Raw genomic sequence first — 23,251 nt, 5'->3', positions numbered from 1 at the left:
GAAGGATTAATCAGTAGCTGAACAGGACAATCCCCCATTGGAAAGCATTCAGATGGAGTAATTACTTGCATTGCTTCTCCCAAAACACCTCTGGAAGCACCTTCCTGTCCCAGGAGTGTCACCCAGCCTAGGCCAGGATCTGCATCCAGATCTCTGCAATCCTTAGGAAAACACAGCACAGACCCCCAGAACAGGAGGTAAAGGATTTCCCAGGTGAGAAGCTCCTTTTCTGGGCACACCCCACTGGATTTTGCTTTCAATGTCCTCAGCCTCCCACAGTGGTTTGGGCTCCCACCATCTGCACTACAATTCCATCTGCTGCAGGAGGAAGAGTTTTGCCTAAAACCATACAAAATCCAGACTGATGTGACAGCAGAGTCAAACCACCTGCTTACAGGAATGAGAAAAGGAAGCAGAGTGAAACTCATCCTGAATTTCCAGCTAACAAATTTAGAACATGGCTGCCAAAGGAAATCAATGAGTTCCAAAATCTGCTCCAGTATGGGCAGAGGATGATCTGCAAGAACAGTTCCTGCAGTGAGCGAGGGGCTGGGCTCACAGGTCACCCTCAGAGCAGTCCCCAAGGCCACCAGTGCTGCCCCATTGGTGCTCATGGTCACAAAACCCTGTCACACACCTTGGTGACAACACCCTGTTCAGGAGAGATAGCACCTTTCATCAGGACACCACAGCAGGATCCAAAGCTTCCATCTGCTGCAGAAGGCAGGAGTTCGTCTCCCACCGGCTCTTCTTCCTTGTGGCAACATGGGGAAAAAAAAAAAGGTTTGTAAAAGTTATTCAGAGGTTTGAGTTGAGTGAACCCACAGAATTTTCTAAGCTTCAAAGATTTGTGAAGCTGCCAAAGTGCCCTGCAGCAGCCCCAGGAAGTTCAAAGCTGCTCTTAGGGAAGGCAACTGTGCTACACAACCTTTTCAGCTCCTCTTCCAGGGACACTTCCACTTCATTGTCTTCTCACTGCCTCCTGCAAGAAGCTCATAAGGTAAAACCTTCAGGTCAAATCCCAGTTCTCCCAAGAAGTGCACCCAACACCACAGTGAGTTGTCCCCTGTAATTCTTTATTAGAATCGTGGATGAATATATTTTAAATCAATCTAAAAAAATAATGAATCAAAGTACAGTACATGCATAAAATACAAAGTAATTTACAAACAGATCAAAATAGCATCTTCAGAACTAATACCAGGAGGAGAAATGGAGTAAAAAACAAGAAGTGACCGACTACAGCAATGCCTTCCGTGTGCCTCACACATCATGAGCACCGCGAGACAGAAAGGTTGGGAACAGAACACAGCTGGAAGTGCCAACCACATCTGGATCTTCCAAGTGGGTCATATCAGAGTTTGAGAAACGTCCCCTACAATCAGTTACTTCCCTGTAATTTTATAAATAACTGCAGGCATTTGCACAACAGAGTTCCTTTAAATCCTGTGGGAATGCAGGGCTGTGGCCCCCAGTGCCAGTGTCAGGCGTGCTCAGGAACAGCACAGAGCGAGTGACAGAAGGCACAGTTCATGTATCCCTGAACAGGCAGATTGGACAGGATTGGTACGGAGCAACAGACCACAGGAGGAACACATCCAGACAGAAAACTACTCCAGAGGGTTTTGTCAAAGAACATACAGGAAACCACTGGAATAATTTAAAAATATTGGATCAACCAGAACTGAAAACCAAGGCCAGGTAGTGGAGGTTATTCATTCATCAACTCAAGCACTTGTATATATTAATATATGTGGCATGCATTAATAGATGTGATATGTAATACGTGCCAACACCCTCCAAGTCTGTGTCCCATGAAAGAAAAAAAGGCATCCTCAAATCCTGATACCACCAGCACTGTGGAGGCCAAGCCTCCAGCAGCACAAAGATGCTGCAAGTTCCAGAGCTGGAGTGACCCTTCCTCACGAACGTGGCTCCTGCATTCACTTCCTTCACAAGGGGCACCTCTGTGGGGTCCCAGCAGCTCTGCCTCACATCAACCTCCTCTGCAGCAGGTGCCAAACCACAGCACCTCACTCACACGTAGCCAGAACTGCTGCTAACTGCTGCTTGTTCGCAAGAAATTATCTTTTCTCCCCCATAATATCCTATAAAACTTCACTTGACAATCTGAAGATGTAGCCAAAAACATTTAACTTACAATAAAATTGCACTTCAGAACTTTGCCGAGCTTTAGATGCAGAATACACCTTAAGACAAAGAAAGATTATTCTGCCCAGAGAGATTTTCCTTGTTAACCTGACAGTAATTGCTTTGTGAGGAGCAGGATAATGTCTTCAAGTGCTCTCCAAAGGTGTCAGTGCTCTGACTAGTGGGCATCATGTTGGGAAGGGATCAGCTGAGTTCCAAACAATTTACTGAGCCCAAACCGACAGGTCGGTGTTGGGAAAATACTGCAGCCACATCCAAGTAAGAGATTGATAAACACTGAAATCAAAGTGTTTAAGACATGGAGAAATTCATGGAGAAGGAATAAGCAGTAACTAAACACAAGAATGTAACCACGAGAATTACAAATATATTTAAATCTTGGACCTGGGGAATATACACAGCCTTTTAGGAAAGAATGGGCAATTTATATATTCTGACAGCACTGCATCTTTGGTTTGTTTTCAGTGGTTGGAGGGACGTGGATGGGAACCACGTTGTTGCTTGGGGACATGTCATTCTCACGTCTGTCAGACATCTGCTTCTGGGAAACAATCCGATAGATCTCTGGAAGAGGAGAAAGAGCTGATCAATACGTGCACACCAGCAAAATGCCATCAAAGAGTTAAACCTGGGGGAAAGCAGGCATAGCTTTGCAATTACATAAGTAATGCAAGGAAGCTTCCACACAAAGTTCAATTGTGGTGTTTTCTAGATACAGAAAATAAAATGTATTTTTGCAACAGAAATTACTTTTTTAACAACTGTTTTACTTTCCTGGAGATAAGACTCAGTAAATGGCCGGAATTCACAAATCTCCATGCTATGAATGAGAAACTATGTGCCCATCCATTCCTTCTGAAGGTTCTTAAGCTCCAAGGACACTGTCCGGGGACAAGGTCACCTGTTTGCTGATGTATCCACAAACAGGATTAAAGGGAACCATTCCAGATTTCTCTCCCTGATAGGACTGCAAGGGCAATTTCTTCTTGCTGAGCACACCCATCACGTCTGTCATATCCAAGCAGTGTTAAATCTTCAGAAAAGGTTGATTTGGGCCCAAAGGGGGAGACTCAGCCTGTGCAGCAGCACAGAAAGCCTTTACAAAAGGTGCTGTGTGAGAAATATAGGCTCCAGATGAAGAGATCTTAACAAGTGCAGGTGTTTATCCCATGCTCTCTGATTCCTTCCTTAACAGAGGAATCAGAAAGCATGGGATAAACACCTACACCAAGAGCCTTGCCCTGTTCCTAGGGCTTGTCATGGCTGATGGTGCTGCACAAAAACTCAGAGCAGCTACAGCAGCACTTCAACTGCGCTGAGAGAGTAAAGTGTGTGTAGCACTTCACCCCCAGAAAGGAAACACAGGACACCAAAAATAGAATGTGGGGAACTCACTTGCAAATTTGAATTTGAAAACCATTAAAAAAATAAAAGCTTGCTAAAGCTCAGTTTTACAAAAAGCCCCAGCTCAAACTCAGAAGGAACAAACTGTACATTAAAATGGCTTTTTCATAGGCAGTCGGGTACAGATCAGTCACTGAGGCAACCAAACAAGAGCTGAACAGGTTAAAGGATTTTCTGATTTCACCCCTTCTCAAGCTTACTCTTCTTTCCAACCATCTTACATATAAACAACCTCACAAGATAAGTCAAACCCATAAAACCAGACCTGCAAAGCCACCTGCAGCCTGATGTGTGAATGTGCAGACAGGGTTCAGCTTGGCCCCGTGGCAGTGCTCAGCAGAGCCTGTGTGTGGGGTGGGAGGAGCAGAGCTGGAGAAATCTGCCCTGCACCTTCAGGACAAGCTTCGTGCTCAGGGCTGGCAGCCAGTTCACTCCCAGTGCAGAACAATTGCTGTTCCCATCAACAGGAAAAGCCTCTGGCCACCTTTGTTACTGGGAATTCTCCAGTAGCACCTCCAGCAGCAGCAATTCTCAGTTTCACAGAGAATTTCCTGAACACGTTCATACAAGTCCCTGACGTATCACCCCACCAGCCAGGACTCACACAGGGTGCCCTCTGGGTAACAGCCTCATCTGACAGAAAAGATCTTCAGCAAACAGCCCCAAAGCCTTAAAAATAATCTTAACAGCACCAATTCTCTTACTGATAATGAATCTACTCCTTCTGACTCTGGGAACATCTTCCTATGATCCTCATTTCCACAACCTCCCCAAGAGCCCTGCAAGTGAATCCACTGTCAACAGCCCCAAATTTGCTCCTTCCCGCTGCTTTTCCCTCCTCTTGGTGCAGCCAAAGCCTAAATACTAAAACCTGTCTTTCCCTGGTGAGCTGTGCTGTGCAGCTGTGGCAAGGGAGGGGAGGGGGAACAGCCCAAACCTGCTCTCACAGGGGCAGAATGCCCAACAGCCAAGCCTGCACCCCAAGTGCTGTGCCCCAAGAGCTCTGGCCTAATGAAGACGTGCTCTTTTTAATGAAGACAGCACTCTGGGCTCTGCTCAGGAGCTGAATGGGATCTTATTAAGGGCATATTTAGCAGAATGCATCACTGCATAATAGGGAACTGTGAGAGACAGGCCTTGCACTGTGAGAGCTGGGAAAAAGAACACTGCTGCCCAGGAGGAGTTGGGCCAGGCCTTGGCTGCTCAGCCTGCACTGGGGTTCCATTCATTTTCAGGTGTACAGAGGCAACAAAAGAGGAAATCCCTCGATTTTTTTATGTTAATTCTCTGATGTTGTTTCCTTGGTGATGGGATTCCTTAGAGATGAAACCAAGGCAGAATGCGGTGTGGGAACAGAGACAGCACAGAGCCAGGCAGGGAAGGGAGGCAGACTCCAGTTTACTTTAAGGATGTTTTATCCTGCTGTGAATGCTCAGGGTGGCTGGGATCATAATACCAGTCTCTCTTATTTGCCAGATGATACAAAGCAGCTTTGTGTGCACAACAATCAGCCCTGGCAGTCTAGACATCTTGGAACAGAAGAATCTGGATAGGGACTATTACTCTAAGTCACAGATGGGAAAGGTCCTCAAAACCTCATCTGGAATCCAGAGCAGGACAGGAAGCCCACCACATGTATGATACACCCCCTCTAAAAGTCCTCTATATATGGGAGAAGAAAGAAGAGCTTTTGTCCCTTATTCCACCTGTAGCCATAGATCACATCCTCAGGCTGTGCTAACGACTGGATTTGTATTTCCCATGGCCAAAGCCATCTACCCAGAGTGCTTGATCTGAGAATCCAGGTGCGGATAAGCTTAACAGGGACCCTGCTACACCTCCAAGGGAAGCACCTTCAAAAACTTCCATCACTGTCCCAACCAGAACAGCCTCAGGAGGGCTGGAAAGACAGGTGGGTTGCTACAGATCTTGGTCACAACACCCAGTTCAGGAGAAATCCCAGCAGCTGGGGAAAGGCTCTGAGCAGCCTGGGGTGTCTGTGGTGCAGTTCCCAGCACTGGAAATACCAACAGGGCTGGTGCAGCAGCTCGTCCTGCCCCTGTCAGCCAGCTCTGCTTGCAGCCGCAGGCAAAGCCTGCTGGCTTCCCCAGCTTCCTGCTCCCAAGGACAGCCAGCATTCCACCCACAGGCACTGAGCTGGGAAGCAGCCCTGCCAAACACAGCAGCCAGGATTCTGCAGGGTGACTCCAAAAACCACATTCCTCAGATGACTGCCCCCCCTCTTTCTTCCAAAGTAAGTCATTAAGAGAAAAAGCCAGCTGTGAAGTGAGCTCCAGAACGGCCCTCCTTAGCATTCCGGTCACAGCCCAGCTGGAGCCACACTGCACCTTTATCTCCCCCAAACAGGAGCCCCTGTCTGGAGAGAGCACGTGCCCACTAAGCACAAGTGTTTCTTCCAGCACAGCTGAACTGACCCCTCCTGAACAAGGATCACAAGGATCCTGTTCACAGACCCAAGAGCTCTTCATCCCAAACTCTGTCACAGCAACATGCAGGCAACACGGACATCCATGGAAAAGCAACAGCCTCAAGAATCTGTCAGAGCCCACCAAGAGCAAGTTTTATCACCTGTTCACCCATTACAGACAGTTCTGCTTACAGACATATTAAACCAGAAAAATAAATCAAACCTCCACAGATTAGAATCCAAATACAATTCTGGAATAAAAGGTACTGTGGGAGATATGTGAGGAGAGATAAAGAAAGCCCAGCCCCTGGCCCGAGAGGTGAGGTGCTTCCCATGGCAGCAGCAGTGCATCCTTTGAGCATCACACGGCTCCAAAGGCAGCCCAGGGCACACAGGAAACTTCCCACCTCTCCAGCTTCACACAGAACACAACAGGCCAGCAGGAGATGGGGACTGTGAGATGACCAGACTACGTGGCCATGACAGCCTAACAGCCACCTCAGGAGGGAATAAACACTGCCTGATTTATCTGATGTTTTATTAGTGCTGGTATATGAGTTAATTAACCAACCTGCATCTGAGAGCCCCAAACCCCCTGCAAACAGAAAGTGGGAGGAGCAAGGTTTGTTCTACACGACACACAGCACATTTGGCCAAATCTGACCTCAGAATCGAGGTGTTCCTGAGAGAAGGGCTACCAAGGATGTGGGCATAAAGGAGAAAGTCTCAGGTTTTGGCACTGACAAGTGAGCAATGTCTTTCTCCTGAAAAATCCATGCCCAAATTCATGTGCATTTTTGACAGGACTGCCTTTAGGCATGTGAGGAAAACAGGAAATGCAGCAGGCATCCCAACACCTCAGCCACTCCTTAGTCATCCACCCTCTGATGGCACTGGCAGTTTGTCATATAGGGAACAAATGTGTGAGCTAACAGAGCTTCTTTGTTTTTGAAACAAATTTGTGCAATGCTGGAATTACAACCGAATGACTACACTGAAGTTAAAAGGGAACCACATGGTTCAATCAAAAAGGAAACAAAGTTCTTTATTCATCTAACACAAACACACTTTTAGCTGGTATCTGCACAGGAGCACTACTGCTTAGGAACTCAGGGTAAGAACACAATAGAGTCAGAACTGTTAGAGGCCTCTTACAACTCAGATGAAACAAGAAACAGATGGACACAGGCAGCTAATACCCCAGCAGCCTAACACCTTTCTCCACTGCCAGGCTGTCCATAAAGCATTTCAAACAACTGAAGAAATGCTACAGGATTTATACTTCTACTACAGTAAATAACCTCCTAGCTTTATCCTCGCATGCATGTTCCAGTATAGCTAGCAGGACCTTTCTGGTGCGTTTTTAAAGGAATGTCTAAATTAGGTGCCAAAGAGGAGAAGAAACTCCTTCAGAACTAACTAGGTATCAATGTCACAGCAACCAGATCTGATTTATGGACAGTTTGGAAGTGGGGCCACTGCTCATACCAAGCACATCATGTAGCCTGGCACATGCTACACTGGGAAGGAGGGACTTGAAATTTGCAACTGGAAAACACGTTGGAGGCAGTTGGAAAAAACAAGAAACTGCCTGGCACATCTAGAACAGAGACACAGCACGCAGAGGAGTGTCTCAGATGTTTTGAAAACAGACTAGAGTATTTGCCAAAGCTGAGAATTATGAAAACTCCCAAAACCAGAGGCCACAGTGTCCCACTGTGCCCTGGCTGCTCAAAAATAGAGAAACCTCATGACAGTGAGTGACTTCCACACCAATTTGTGAATTCCTACCCCACCTTTATAAGGCAAGGTTAAGTTAAGGTTCTCCAAATTGAATGTCTCAGCTTTACAAGTTTTGCCTACCTAAACAAAGTTTTAAACAAAAAGAAAGTATTTTATCCACAGAGCATAAAAATGCAGCACTGACTGCTGTCACATGTTACACAAGCCAAAAGTCCAGGCACTTTTAAATGCAACAACAGCAACTCCTGCAGCTCAGGAGTCACTGTGTCTCAAAGGAAGAATCTCTGCTCTTTCATCCCTTTTTCCTTGGCAACTGCTATGGTCACCATTAAAGGTGGAAACAAACTGGACTGACTTCTCCTTGATAAACAATGGCTGTTCTCACTTGATGCCAGCATGAGACAATTCCCTCCCGTGGGCACTCCCTGTAATGGGAGATGGAAACTGAAACACAAACCAGGCTGACAAGAAACCCTGGGCAGATCAAAGTGAACAAGGATTCATTCCCCAGTTCAAGGCTGGCCTTTCAACTGTGACTCTTTGAAACTGGACTCCAAATCTTATGGCTAATGAAGAACGATTAAATAGCAACATTTTAAACGCTTTATAGGCAAAGAAATGCCTATTTGCATCATATCTGAGCAGCCTTCTGCCCTTCCCCCTTGAAGCACAAAGCCCTGAATGACTCACCTGTCAGAATAGTCTGGAAAGCTGCTTCCACATTTGTAGAGTCTAAAGCAGATGTCTCAATAAATGACAAACCATTCTTCTCTGTTTGGACAGAAATACTATAATTAGAGAGGTACAGCACATATCTGTTTCCCATCTGGAAAAGCTTCTGTACCAGATAATATTTGTAGTGTTCCTGATGAGACACCCAGGTATCAAGAGAAAGTAAAACAAGTTGTGGGGTTTTCCCCCTTAAGTGATGGGAAAGTGACACCAACACCAGAATTTACACCCACTCCCAAGCACAGGTATCAGCTCAATGCTGTGTTACTTTAAGTCACATTTTCCTGCATCACTGAAAGGGATAATCTGTTGCAGTTTCTCTGTGTGAGAAAGTCTCTGAGATTTTCTTCAACCTCATCAAGTTTCTCCAGCTCCCACCTGCTAATATATCACAGCAGTTTATTGGACAGGAAGAGAGCAGCAGGGGGAATGACACTCCTCCAGCTGCAGGCAGGGATCCTCACTGGCCATAAACTCTGCCAGTGGAGCTACAGCAAACTTTATTGTGAGGAACCCAGCTACACTCCTGGATGAAAGAGACTGAACCAGAGACTGGTTCAGACTGGGCCTGAAGCAAGGCTTACAGAAACTAGAACAACTGTTCACGGATCTTAATTACATAACAAAAGTCAGAGGGCCAGTTTAATAAAAGTGTTCAGCACCTGTGTAAGGCTACAGGTCAGTTGGAACACTAAAGGAAAAGCTACCACCACACAAGAAATTCAAACCTAAAGCCACAGGCACAGTTTCTGAAGACGAACAGTGCCCAGCCAAGAGAATAAATCTGGTTTAAGGTGTTCAGGTGCCTCTGGCTGATTCTTGAAACAACATGCATATTCTACAAGATCTGCTTTCTGACTGAATGTGAGATGTGACTCTGAGGGACATGAGCAGCCGCAGGTTTTTTCCTCCTCCCCACACCCTCCCCAAGCCAGGTGGGCAGATCCCCAGACAGCAGCAGGAAATTCCTGAGCTCCCCACCTGCGAAAGCCCTGGCCTCGTCGGTGGGGACGGCCCTGAGGTGGCGCAGGTCGCTCTTGTTGCCCACCAGCATGATGACGATGTTGCTGTCGGCGTGGTCCCGCAGCTCCTTCAGCCACCGCTCCACGTTCTCGTAGGTGAGGTGCTTGGCGATGTCGTACACCAGCAGTGCCCCCACGGCTCCCCGGTAGTACCTGGGCACAGGGGACAGCCAGCCAGACACCGTCAGGTCACAGGAGGCCGTGCCATGGTGGGGAACAGCTCTGCCTAGGCCAGCTATGCAAACGGTGCCCAGGGCAATTCCCCAGGGCCGTGGGACAGGACACAGGGAAGATGAGCAGAGGGAAAAAGTTTCGCCACAGGGCCAGCTCAGAGCCTGGGAGTGAGGCAAACCCCATGGCTCTGGGGGAACCCTGCATCTCAGACATGAAACTCTGAGCTCTGTGGGAAGCCGCTCCTGAAAACTCTGATGCACTCCTGAAAATTCTCCCCCACCCATCACTGTGGGTGCAGCACAGGAACGGCCCAGAGTGATAAGAAGACTGTAGAGTGACTCACTGGGTCATAAAAATGTCAGCGTGATCTACTCCCTTTACCAAAGGCCACAGCTGCTTTCAAGTGAGAGCCATAGCAATGCATTCAAAAGGAAACAGGCTGTGTTCTCCCACCCCACAGTTCCCTCCAGCTCTACTGAAATCCAGCTTTTGCTATGCTGGTTTTTAACAATCAAACAAGCACACAAGTGATCAGTCTTTCCTGGCTGCTACAGGAAGGTTTCTGCTCTTAGGTTACCACTGATAAAACAACCAGGAACACTGATATTCCTTTATCATTCACATCCATGGAAATGAGTCTTTCAAAGCTCTTGCATTCTAAACTTGAAATGCTCCCAGTTACATGTCATGAGAGCACTGCAAAGGAAATCAGTCTGTGCAGGAACACACCAGATCGAGCTTCTGGGCTGAATAATATTTAACCTTCCCAACACCAGAGGTTTTGGGTATTACCCAGTAAAACACGAACACCCTGTTTGCAGCTGGTGAGGAACTGGAAGGGCCCAAAATGCCCTCCTCAGCCAAAGCTCGTCCTCAGCCACCCGGGCTGCACTTACGCTGAGGTTATGGCTCGGTATCGCTCCTGCCCCGCTGTGTCCCAGATCTGAGCCTTTATTGTCTTCCCATCCACCTGGATGCTCCTCGTTGCAAACTCCACTCCAATGGTGCTTTTGCTTTCCAAGTTAAACTCATTGCGAGTGAATCGAGACAGAAGGTTGCTCTTGCCTACTCCAGAGTCTCCAATAAGTACAACTGCAAGACAAAGATTACATCAGACTCAGACTCCAGATGTAGATGACACATTGAAAATCACATGCAAGAAATATTTCTTTTAAAGAAGGAAGCATGAAGGAAAAGAATGTCAATGGCACCATCCTTGTCATGGATCTGCTATCCAAGTCTCAATATATCTGGAAAACCAGAGCTGGCACATTCACTAGCATTTTGAACAGATGTTAGATTTGACTTTCAATGATTATATTTCAGCCTCCTTTGCCCAGCATGGAACAACATTACTCTTTTAGAAACAATATACATGGCTGTCACTGCAAACATTGGTGACCAGTTATATTTTCTTAAACAATACTAGAACTAAAAACCAAAACACAAACCCTACAACCACACAACTGAAATCTGCTTTGCTGAAGAAGTCCAAAACACAGGGCAAGCAGCAGACTCTGCTTTCATTTTACACTCCTCATGCCTTTGCAGAAGAGGGCTTCCCCACTGGGGCAGAAAACTTTGTGAATGAAAAGAGAAGCGAACCAAAGAACCCCCAAGGCCACCATCACCCTGCCAGCCAGTTTGAAACATTTGCTGAGCCACAGCTCTCTGCCTTTCTGCAGTCTCTACTGCTGCTGCGCCTGATGGATGTGCTGCACACATCAGGCCACAGACAAACTGCTCAAAAAAGCTGCCAGGGGATTGCTGAGCCTCACAACTGGATCCACCATTCCCTGGCTCAGCTTGACTCATCCCAGCACCAGTGCCAAGCAAACTAATTGGAAGGATTCAGCTATGCTTGACAAGACACTGACAGAAGGTTCAAAGTCCAGTTCCTGCAGGAAAAACAGCATCACGAGGATTCACTGCATTATCTTGTAACACTGAGTTGAAAGGTGCAAGTTGAATTGTAACTTAAAACTCAGTACCAAGAGGCAGAACAGTGGATGAAATGTGCTCACAACCACAGTCACGTCAGGTGATCCTATGGCCTTAAGGATGATAAGGTTCCAAACCAGGTAAGGTTCCAAACCAGTAGTGAAGGAAAGGGAAGAAAAATAAGATAAAATCTTTGAGAAGAAAGGCCAATAATGAAGATCAGCAGTGAATTAACATCAGTCCAAGCAAAAAAGTGCACAATCAGGTAACAACAAATATTGTGTCTTTATTTAATTAGAAAAAACAATTACTTGCTCAGTAACATACATCATTAACTGTTAAGACACCACAACACAGTTAAAGATTCTGTGTGGTACAACAAAGCAACGAGTGCACCAAACACACTCAATGACACAAACCCCCCGTGGAGCTCAGTCTAGCAGCAGAAACACTACCATCTGCTGCTGCAGCCCTCTGCAGCTTCTGTTTAAATAATGCAGAGCAATTCTTTGCTCTGACTGGAAGGGCAGAGCAGCACCTTTTAAACTCCCACCATAAATGAAAATTGCAGAAAATGTTGGCTTCAAGCACAGCCTCGTGCAGAATACTTCATCAAAACAAACATCTTCCCAGCTGCCCGTGCCAGCCGACTCAGCACGCAGCCGGCCAAGCACAGGAGTTGCAGAAAGCACCCTCTGTTAACCTCTCCTGTGTATGAAGATCACAAGTGCAGGTAGGTGGCAAGGCCCTGCGCTAAATGCAAACAGGAGTCTGCTTTCCTACGTGCCAGGTCGCTGCTGAACAGCTCTGCTGGCACAGAGATGCTGCATCCTGATAAGCCCAGTACAGGGGACAGGGCACCACTTGCATCACCACCCCTGGCAAACAGCCACAGCTTTTCTCTGCCACTGGCAAGTCACTTCTTCAACACTGTTTTGGCAGGTTTGGACCATGGGTTTAGATGACATCACGTTTGTATTCACTGGGACACACAAGTTCCTAGGAGGGAAAGGCTGACAGCTCAGTCCTTTGCAGAGCTCAGTCCTGCTATCACCCAGCAGTGGCCAGAAGCTTCTCTAAGCAAGAAAAGCAATCCATGTTTGTTGTAGTGTGTTGGAATATTATTCCAATACATGTTCACCATTTCCTTTTCCCAACAGGATGCATCATATACCTGTTAAGTACTCCCTCAAACCTGTTCTTATAGTTCAGTGCAAAGCCCACTTTTAAGTCACTTAACAATAGAAGAATCTCTTTAATTCCTCTGCCAGGTTTTTTTCCTTGCCGTGTCTGAATCCCACACTGCTTATGTTCTGAATGGTTTCCAGCACCAGATTAATGTGTCCCAATTATAAGGGGAAAATAATACCTTCCTCCTTGAAGTCAGCTATTTCCTCTACTTAATTGGGCCATTGCAGCTCCTCTTGAACACAGGCACGAGGACAGCTTGGAATGTCAGCAGGAGCCTAAGACTCCTCACACCTTCTGCATTTCTGCCAGTCTGGGTAAGTATCACTCTTTAAATAAAATTATGAACTGAAACAGTTCTAAAAGCCACTTAGGTTGTGTTATTAATTTCAGTTTTGCTTTTCTTATCAAGACACCATGTTTTGATATTTTATACTACACAGTGTTCCCATGTATTACATTCTTAACATAGAAATGCAGTAGGAATGACCCTGGATGGCCAAGTCCCATACTAAACACCCCAAGCAAACAGGTCCTAGGAGGGAAATGATGTTATCTAGGCCATGATAAAGTTAATTTTTCCTGCACATTATCCCTTTAATTGGGCCTTCCTTCCAGAAACTCGCTCCTAATGGTTAGAAATTACCTTCTGATTTTCAGAAGGAATTAGTGGTCAGCTGATGGTGGTGTCCATGTGCCAGCATTCTCCATTAGCTTATTAGTGTCTTCTCCCAGTGGTGTTTAGGCTGGGGTATTTACAGAAAGCAACCACAGCTTGTCTGGGCTTTGCTATATTTGCTAAATACAAAAACTTGTCAAATGGTTCCACAGAAACACATTGTTCATTTCCCCAAACACCTTCCCTACAAGTTTTTCAAATTCTTTTCAGCACAGTGAGAACTGCACACCTTGTTCTAAGCCAGATTTCCCTGTGATGCAGACAAGAATTTCAGTATTTCCATCTCTGCGTGTTAGGCACACCTGGAGCTGGAATTATTTCTCCTGACCATTTCACCTTGATGGCTCTATCTACCTGTCATCAGACCTAACTGTTCAGCTTTAGCTTGGCAAACTTTTACTTTACCGGAGTCCAAGTCCTCAGGGAGAAACCCTTACATCCCAAATCCCAGCTTATCTGGAGGACCACAGTCCTCATCTGCACACAGCTCTCTCAGTGCCACACTCCCACTTCCTCTGTCCCACCCAACTTGCATCACCCACAAATTCCTTTTCTACATCAGCACTGGAAGGAGGAAGGTCTGAAGGAAATATATTAGCCAGTTCAGCCACAAGACCCAGTCCTGAGGTTAATCAATAACCAGCTGTGGAGCACCCCCTCCCCCACAGGAGCAGCACCTTAGGAAGTTGCAGAACCAAGGAAAATTGTACTGGCGCATCTGAAAGTCATGGAAATAATCTCCCAGCCTCAAGTGACTGATTCAGTGGTGGGACAGTTCAATACTTGCAACCACGTGCTTTCAATCAATGCATTTGACTTTCTATAGCATTTACCATTCCAAACATTTAAGACAAGCATACAAGCATTCAGTGGAGAGAGAAAAAAAAAAAAAAAGAGTATGAAGTCCACAGTACTGTATAAATTTCACTCTGTAATTCCAGATTTATTTCTGTAGAAGACCAAAATAAGAACTCAATTTCCCATGCTGCATGAGAAGCAATTTAGAGAACTATGTCAAGAAAGGATTATTAATTTTTCACCAACATTCTAGCTCACTCACACAATTTTTATTTCTGTAAAACCTCTAAGTCTAAATTTTCAGAAAATATTTTAATCATCTCATGAAATATGAGATCAGGTTGAAAATAGAGTCCAGCAGCACTAGCTTGTGTTGTCTGTGGCAAAAGTTATTACACAAGTCACATATTACATGATCTAGGACAAGTACACCAGTACAAAGAAATCACCATGTCTAAAACTTGTCTCTGCACTGAGCTCTGCCATTAAGAGACATATCCACAGAAAGCTTGGACATGTTTCCATGATCCCCAGAAGAACCTGCTGACGGACACCTCTCCCTGCCCACTTCAGCTGCAGTTCGAAGGGCATGTGAAAAAAATGACTTGATCCTACACTTCATAGCTGGCCATAAACCCAACATGGTCATGACTTATTTTAATCACCCTCCTCAGCTGTGCTCCATTTTATTCACTCTTTTTCTGTCAAAAAGAGAACTGGCACCCCAGAGGCCTTTGGGGCAGGGATTACCCTCCATACAATCAGTAACATCTCCCAACAGCTCTGCAGTAAAAGGCTGCACCAGCAGCTTCGCTGCAGCACCAAAATGCCTCCACATCTGAGGCAGTGCAAGCCAAGGGCTTCTACCACTGTCAAACCAATAAATGTCATGCAGCCACACATTTATCTAAACACACAAGCAAAAATGTGTCTTCTAAACCCCAAACCAGCAAGCTGGTTCAGTTTCAGAGCATTTCCTCAATATCAAAGGGAGAAGTTGGAGAAATGAACATGATGCAAAGAAGCAGAGAGCTGAAGATGGAGATTTTCCTAGCAGTAAACTGAACATCACCACAAGTCAGGTCTATGACATGAGTCTGCCCCAAATCCAGTCCTAGATGGTCCAGGTGCAGACATAATCATCCTGAGCTTTGTCCATAGAAAAAAATTTCAACATCTTCTACAAGTGAGGGTTCCTTTGATAACTGCTCGTCTATTGCAAGCACATTGATCAAAAAGAGCAACAGGTTCCTGTGCTAAAGCCAGGCTTAATTTATTAAGTAATAAAGTAATATCTTTATATCATTATTATATTTTCCTCCTACTAAAATTAGAGCCAGATTTCTATGAACTGGACTTCATAGGCCTTGTGTTTCCTCAGGGGCCATTCTGGGAACAGCAAGCACTGCTCTCAGCCAGACCCCAAAAGTATGGAGGAATACAAAGACTGGAAGCTGGACAAGAAGAATTTAACAGGAACCGCTTTCTTCCAAGCTAGGCTTAGTCTTTCCTATATGCTGAAGTGTTGCAACATAGTCAGGAGAAGTGTATCTTGTAACAGGTCCCTGGATTTTACCATACAGCAGCACAGGTGGGCTCAGCTTACACCCAGCAGCAGAGTCAGCCAGATTTCAACACACAGCTGCAGTCAGGGGCTGACAGGACAAAACCAGAGGTCTCACAAACAGAAACGTGGCAGTTCAGCCCAGGAGCAGTAAAAGACAGCCAGACTAGAGAATATCACATGATTGTTTTAACCAGGTCAAACTCTGAACTCAGTCTCACCAACCTACCCCTACAGTCCCTTCATAAGCCCAGAAATGTCCTGCTGAATGAAGTGTCCAACACGCAGAGTCTGACTCCAAATAAGTGATGTCCAAAACCCATGACATGTATCACAACAAACAGGCTGATCGCTGTCCTAGCCAGCCCCTGCATCTTCAAACAAGCAATGCCTTCAGACTTGTATTGTAACCATCACACTGACATGCCCAAAACAAGATTTTCTTGCTTCTATGAATTTGTGTAGGCTTTCAAATCCATTTATAATATGCATGGCAATGCACCACTCCAAAATTTGCATACACACCTGAGGGACTTTGTCCTTTTGCTTTCACCCGCTGCCCAATAAAAGAAGCGTTACAGATATCCAGAGAAATTATGACAAACAGGAGATACTTCCCCTATTTGCCCTTATCACTCACTGTTTAAATTTTAATCAAGCTGTACATCAATTCAGTATAAGGGCTATGAATCCATTAGGTCTCTTTTCTGATTATTTTGATGTCTTTCTCCACTTTTTTAATTCTAGAACATCCCTTTCAAAATGGATATGTCTGTCATGCCTACATTTCACCTCAATTCCCAAGATGCTCATGTCTCAAATTCAAACACTGACTTAACATTGTCCCCAAGTTCCCTTTCCCTTTTTCAAAAGATTTACCTATCCCTTGCCTTTTTGACCAGCGCCTGGCAAGGAGACATTCAGTTCGGAGACCTACTTGTAATAATTTCCTGATCATTCCAGAGCGGTGACAGCTTGTTTAGAACAACCATCACCTCTGGGAAGTTACAAAAGTTTCCACGGTTTATTACTTTGCATTTTTGTGTTATTTCAGCTGCCACATCAATCCCAGTTAAGTGGCATTGCATCAACTTCCTGCAGTCCACTTTAGGCTGGAAAAACCCAAATCATTTATCTTCACAACAGCATTTTCACAGCATTCCCTGCATCCCCAACAGCTTCTATAAACCAAGCTAAACAGAAAAAGCTTTAGCAAAGGCAATCAATTAAATCAGCTTTGCACTTCTCCCTATAACTGGATTCCAACTTTGTTTTTTCCCACTATAAAAGGAAGCAGGCCAAATGAAGATAGGTGCTCCCCCAACAAACCCTGTGTCACTGAAACTCCCAGGCTTTCACAGCTAAAACATTAATTACAAGCCCACTGACAGAAGTGCATGAACAAGGGTAATTCAATGGCTTTGATAACCTGCACACAAGTACCTACAATAACATTGCCTGATGCCATTAAACCAGTGGTCAGCAAGGTTCTTGCCAGGGCGGCAAGCTGAGAAAAGAGCCTGTTCTGGAACTTCCTGATTTGATTTCCATAGCAGTACAGATGACTGATTTATAGGTAGAAATAATGCCACTTTCCACAGGCAGTTGGATAAAACAGCCAACAACAAAAAGAATGTAATTCCTCAAAGTTATTACAGGAGCTTAAAGGTACAGGAAAAAACATCAATGTTTTCCTTTACCTTCAAAGAGTCTCTCACCATTACAACACAAGCAATGTTCTTAATCCTAAATTCAAATTTACAATACCTCATCACAATAAACAATGACTTTTTTACGCTACTTTGCTTGCTTTTTCAGTGGGATTTAAAAAACTGGATAGTGAACTTTCAAAACATCAGCACTTCTGCACACATTTCACAGCAGGCTACATGAACATGTCCAGCAGGCTGGTGTTTTACTCTGCAGGGAGTGAAAATTGAGTATTTAACAACAACTTGGAAGGTTTAACCCAACTAGGCACCGCATGGCAGACCGGGGGGGAACATGAGCCCTGGAAAACAAGGTACTCCTGCCCTTCCCTGGGGGAGCCAGGACAGAGCAAGGCCAGGCTGGACAGGGCTTGGAACAACCTGGGACAGTGGAAGGTGTCCCTGCCCAGGGCAGGGGGTGGAATGAGATGATCTTAAGGGCGCTTCCCACCCAAACCATTCCATGATTCCAGGAGCATTTTATGATCTCTGGGTGTGGAGCAGCAGGGACATTCCACTCCTCGCCAAGGGCTCTGAACACAGAAGGCTGCAAGTCGGACTACTTGATTAAATTAGCGCATCATCTACCAATGCTGAGTATATCTCACCCACTCTAAAGCTCTACTTAACAGCTGGAAAGGGTTCTTATCAACCTTGACGAGTCCTTATCAGCCCTGGGCATCCTTTCTGGCGATCTTTGCTCGCCATCCCGCAGACCGGCCGCCGCCTGAGCCGGTGCCCGGGGCAGCCTCGGACCGGCGCTGACACCAAATGCCCGCTGCCAAACCCGGCCCAGAGCTGACATTTTGGGCTGAGGGAGGGACACCCGAGCGGGGCCCGGCGATTCTCGGAGCGCTCCCCCCACCCGCCGGGCCCCGCGTCAGGGAGCGGCCCCGGCCCCGCCCGCGAGCTCCGCTGCTCTCCCGCCCGCCCGCCGGGCCCTGCCCGCCTCACCTTTGAAGAGATAATCGTACTCGTCGTCGCGGGTGCCCATGGCGGGTGGCGGAGGAGCCGGACAGGGAGCGGAGCGGAGCGGGCCGGACCCTCCCTGCAGCCGCCGCAGCTCTTCCGCCCTCCGCGCTCCGCCCGCCCGCCCACAGGCGCTTCCGGGGCAGCGGCGCCGCCGCACGACCGCGCCCGGGGCAGCGCCGCGGCCGCGCCCTCAGCGGGGTTAAAGCGAGCGGGGATCCCACCCGGCCCCGCGGCCCCTCAGCACGGATCCCCCCTCCGGCACCCCTGAGGGGAGCGGCCATGCTGAGGCGGGGGCGCGGTGAAAGGAATTAGGGGCCACCGGGAGGAATAGGTGACAGAGCGGTTCCATGGTGTAATGGTTAGCACTCTGGACTCTGAATCCAGCGATCCGAGTTCAAATCTCGGTGGAACCTGAATCTTTTCTTCCCCCCTTTCGTTTTTTTCTTTTCGGCTTTGTGTGCCCAAACGATACCAGGAGTTCTCTGAGCGGTCCGCACGAGTCCGTGTGCCCGAACTATGGATAGGCACACTGAGCTCCCCGGACTCCTGTGCTCAAACAATTCCCAGGCACGCTCCATCCAGCATCTCTGAGCCTCTTCCCAGACAAGGGATGGGCACACTGAGCTCCCAAGAGTCCTGTGCCCAGGTGATGGTTGGGCATCCTCTGAGCTTCCCAGGCCTCTTCACACACTGTGATAATCTCACCTCACCTCTTGCCTGGGGCTCACCAACCTTAACCTTAACCCCCACCATGGGGTGGGTGCCCTTCTCCTGCCTCAGGGGTGAGCACTTGGCTCACCCTAAAGCCACCCACAAGCACAGGCAAGCTTGGCGTTGGATGGTGGGAAGTCCCCCAAGAAGATTCCTCCTGTGAACTGAGCTGAGAGAGGCATATGAGCTTATGGTGGAGGTATCAGAGAGGCCAACAAGCTCTTTCAGCTCATGAGGTGAAAAGAAGCCATGAGCACAGGCCCCTTTCCCACTGCCACCCCTGCCCACCCTGCTTCTCCCTCCCCAAAAGGTTGTCCAGTTCCCCTTGTCTGCCCCTGTGCCATAGGAGACACCAACATTGTCATCAGCTTCTTCTGGTGCAGGCTTCAGATCTAAGCAACAGAGGATAAAAATAGCACTTGTGTCCAGATGATTAAACCAAATCCCTTAAAACTGCTCTTTTCCCACCAGCCTGCCCTCAGCAGCAGCATGTTTGCCATCGCTGCAGTCAGTGGCTGTGTCATCATTCCTGTGTGTGGAAAGTAACCCCAGGGCACGGGCAGCAGTGCTGCGCATCAGTTACCGTCTGCTGGCACCATAAAGAGCCAGAACGTGATCCTCTGCATTTAAAGATAAATACTTCTTGCTGCCTCAGAGCTTCTGAATGGGGAAAACAAAACTAGTAACAGAGACACCCGATGTGTGACTGCAGTGTGTCCCTCCACAGGAGGACAGAGGCTCCCCAGGAGCATCAGTCTGGGCTCACCCACATCCTGCTGCCAGCCTCTGATGTGCCCTGCACCTCCTGCTCCTCACAGGGGGTGGTGTAGTAGTGAGGGCTATAGGAATCTCAGTTGTCTTTGGTTTCATCCTTTTTATCTCCAGCCAAACCCAGAACACACAAAATCTTGAGCCTGAAAATGCCCATCCTGTTCCTGCCACCTTTCTCAATCCTCTGGCATTGAGTAGTACATCAAATGGATAACAGATACTTGTCTGTGTAGAGGCTGGGTATATTTATAATTCAGGAGCTCAGGTTTCCATCTCATATCCTATTTGCACTTGTCCATTGAACTTTGTTTTTAAAAAGCTATTAATTTTCACTTGATGTTTCTCAAACGTGGTTTCATCCTCCAGAACTGCTGTTAGTGCTAAAAAGCCTTAAAATACCACACACTAAGTACTTTTAGTTATCGTCCTGTAAGAGCTGTTCTCCTTTTCATGCTTTGGATTGTGTTTGTGAGCCTAGAAACGCCCTTTATTTGCATTTTTCATGTGTGCAAGCATGACTTCCTCTTGCAGCATATTGCAGATGTTCCTCATCTGGAACTGACTTACCCTACGCAAGAGTTTAGGGCACAGGGTGAGGACAGTGGCTCTTCTGGCTTAGGTAAAAGTCACAGTCCTCACACTGCTGCAGCACTGTCACTTGTTGAACTTCAGCCATTGTAAAGCAAAGGTATTTTTACCAATTATTTTTAGCAAAACATGAAAAGTTGTGCAGATTGCTATGCAGTTGGGCAGCAGCAGGGATTACTTCTAGCTAAGCCTGTTTAAATGCAATTGATAATTTAAAATCAGATTCTTCATGGTGGAAACTGAAACAGTAGAAAGAGCTCTGTGTCTAACCAGCAATCAATAGAGCAAGACATGAGGAGAGCATTGAAGTAGCAAGGAGCTCCAGAAATTAAAGTCTTATATTCTGCTCAGTCCTGAGTTAATTTTGTTGCTGTTCAAGCCCCAGAGGAGAACATCCAAACCATCAGGAAATGTCACTGTCAGCACAGGCTGGTTTGGACTACTCTGCTCTTTCCCTGTGTCCCCTTCCAGAGCAAATTGCTGCAGTGATGGGATGGCCTGGGACACCTGCCGTGCACAGGAAACACAGCCAGAAAGCAGAGGTCAGGCCTGGAATAACAGAGACTGTGTGCTCTCAAACTGACAGCTTTTAATGTGAGAACAGTCACTCAGCACTGGCATTTCTGCTGCATTAATTGCCATTAGTGTCCTCCTTGCGGGAACACTAAATTCATGGCAAACCTTGAATTAGCACGCTCTCATAATTCCTAACTTAGGCAGAACCATTTGCACAGGCAGCACGTCCCAAGCAACTGGAGCAGAGACAAGGAATGATACTCAGCTGGGCCTTGGATGTTCAATTTAGCGAAGAAAAGAAGCAGAGGTCGCACTCATAACTGTGTATTATGGGTCTGTTCTGGAAATTCCCAGAGCAGCTGCCAAAAAGAGCCCAGCACCATTAAGGTGCAGATGTGTGTCAGGGCTCCCAGCTCTCAGCTGCCCAGCCCCAGGCACTGTGCATCAAGCTCTCTCTGCATCCAATTCTTACTTCATTCTCCACTTCCCTCTTCCCACCAGCTCCTGAGATCCCCCAGAGTAATCCTGGCCTAATAAAGTGGAAAATTTGCCACCATCTTTGATGGTTGTGGCATTCCCACAACAAGGTCAAGGTGTCTTTGTAGAGCGCACTGCTGGTATTTGACATGGAAATGGCAGACTGTGAAACAGGGATGGCCAGTATTTGCTGCTGGTCCCAGCAAAAAAAAAAAAAAAAAAAAAAAAGAGCTTTTCTGGCTCTAAACTCCCTGTTCACACTTTGCAAATCCATCTCCTTGCAAAGCTCAGAGAAGATTTGGGATTGGAAATCACAATAATTCAAAATTGTCCTTGAAGGACTGTTGACCCAAATTCCCATTTCCCAGATAAAAACAGCCCCTGGCTTCCCTGGAGCAGAAAGCAGGAAGGACAAAAGCAAAGCCCCAGAACTGTGTTTTATCAGAGGAGAAATATTTCCTAAGGGGAAAATTCAATCAATACTTTGCAATTTCCTAACAATCCATTAATCATTGCAATTATGCAGAGATAATTCAAGCTTTCCAATCCAGCTGCTAAATTAGAGAAAAGTCTACTCTTAGCACGCACTATCCCCAGTTTGACATGTCAGTCAGAAAAAAAACCTCTTCAAATATAAAATCCATGCACTGAAATAAAAAAAAAAAAAAAATCTGTTTCAAAACCCTAGACCAATTTAAAGGGTTTACAATGTGCAAGGATTCTATTTTTCAGGTAATTCAATGCCACAGGTAGGAATAATGAAAATACAAGGAGTTAATATGAATTTTTCTGTTCATAACTCATTTGCATTCCATCATGTGCTACGTCTTTCTGATTTCTACAGCTCTAAGAAGAAAAGATATAAGAAGAAATAGACCAAATCAAAATTAATTTCTAAATTAGCCATTCCTTTCCTAACTTTGAACTTGGAATAAAAAAAAGACCTGCATCTGAACAGATTTTCTATCCAAAATCAAATCTCATTCTGGTTTGGCTGTTCTTCAGGAATCCCTGCAGCACTGCAGAAAGAGTGGGAAGGGAACAGAAAAATGAACCATCTTCTGGAGACATTTTTCACTAGGACAATATTATGGTAAGCAGAAAGGAAGGAAAGTTTTCAGAGTGTTTTGGAAACAGGAATTGAGTGCAAGACTCAATGACTTGCTGTTCCTTGTGATGACTGTCAAAATGAAGTCATCAGTTTCCTGAATCCATTTTGGACTCATCACTTATCTCTTTGTCTGCGTCTGCTGCCTCCAGAGACACCAGCAAGATAACCCTGGCAGCCCCAGGATAATTGCTAGCCAAGATATAATTTCACAGAATCATCACTCAAAATCTTCTTCCTCTTACACACCCTGCCAGAGGGGTTTATTCCCTATCTACGGTCAAAATTTGCTTGATGTTGGAGTTGGTACCGGGCAAAAGCAGCGACAGCAGCGCAGGTGTTATCACATGGCCCATCATCTCCTAATTTGGATACAAAAGATCAGCCCTGGGGAATGAAGAAGCACTTTGGGTTCTGTGGCCAAGTCATTCTCTGCTGAAACAACCGGCGGGGCCGGCTGGCTGTGCTCAGCATGGCCATGTTGTTGTGGAGCTGCACGACTGTACTGGGAGCCAGGCTGAGGCTGTAAAACTTTGCTCATTAAGATCATTAGA

At 46.3% G+C, this 23,251-nt stretch overlaps 1 protein-coding gene across 1 annotated transcript; it reads right to left on the bottom strand.

The window, feature by feature from the left end:
- Positions 1 to 1,055: 1,055 nt before the first annotated feature.
- Positions 1,056 to 18,639, bottom strand: RAB11A (RAB11A, member RAS oncogene family). Its single transcript, XM_084213873.1, has 5 exons — positions 18,509 to 18,639; positions 10,572 to 10,767; positions 9,461 to 9,654; positions 8,438 to 8,518; positions 1,056 to 2,736 (listed from the first exon to the last, which is right to left on the bottom strand). Exons 1-5 carry the CDS (start codon positions 18,546 to 18,548, stop codon positions 2,597 to 2,599), a joined length of 651 nt encoding a protein of 216 aa, XP_084069999.1. The 5' UTR covers positions 18,549 to 18,639; the 3' UTR covers positions 1,056 to 2,596.
- Between the last annotated feature and the right edge of the window lie 4,612 nt (positions 18,640 to 23,251).

Source organism: Fringilla coelebs (genome assembly GCF_963513975.1).
Source record: "Fringilla coelebs genome assembly, chromosome: 12".
NCBI lineage: Eukaryota > Metazoa > Chordata > Aves > Passeriformes > Fringillidae > Fringilla > Fringilla coelebs.
This window is presented reverse-complemented; position numbering and strand designations above follow the sequence as displayed.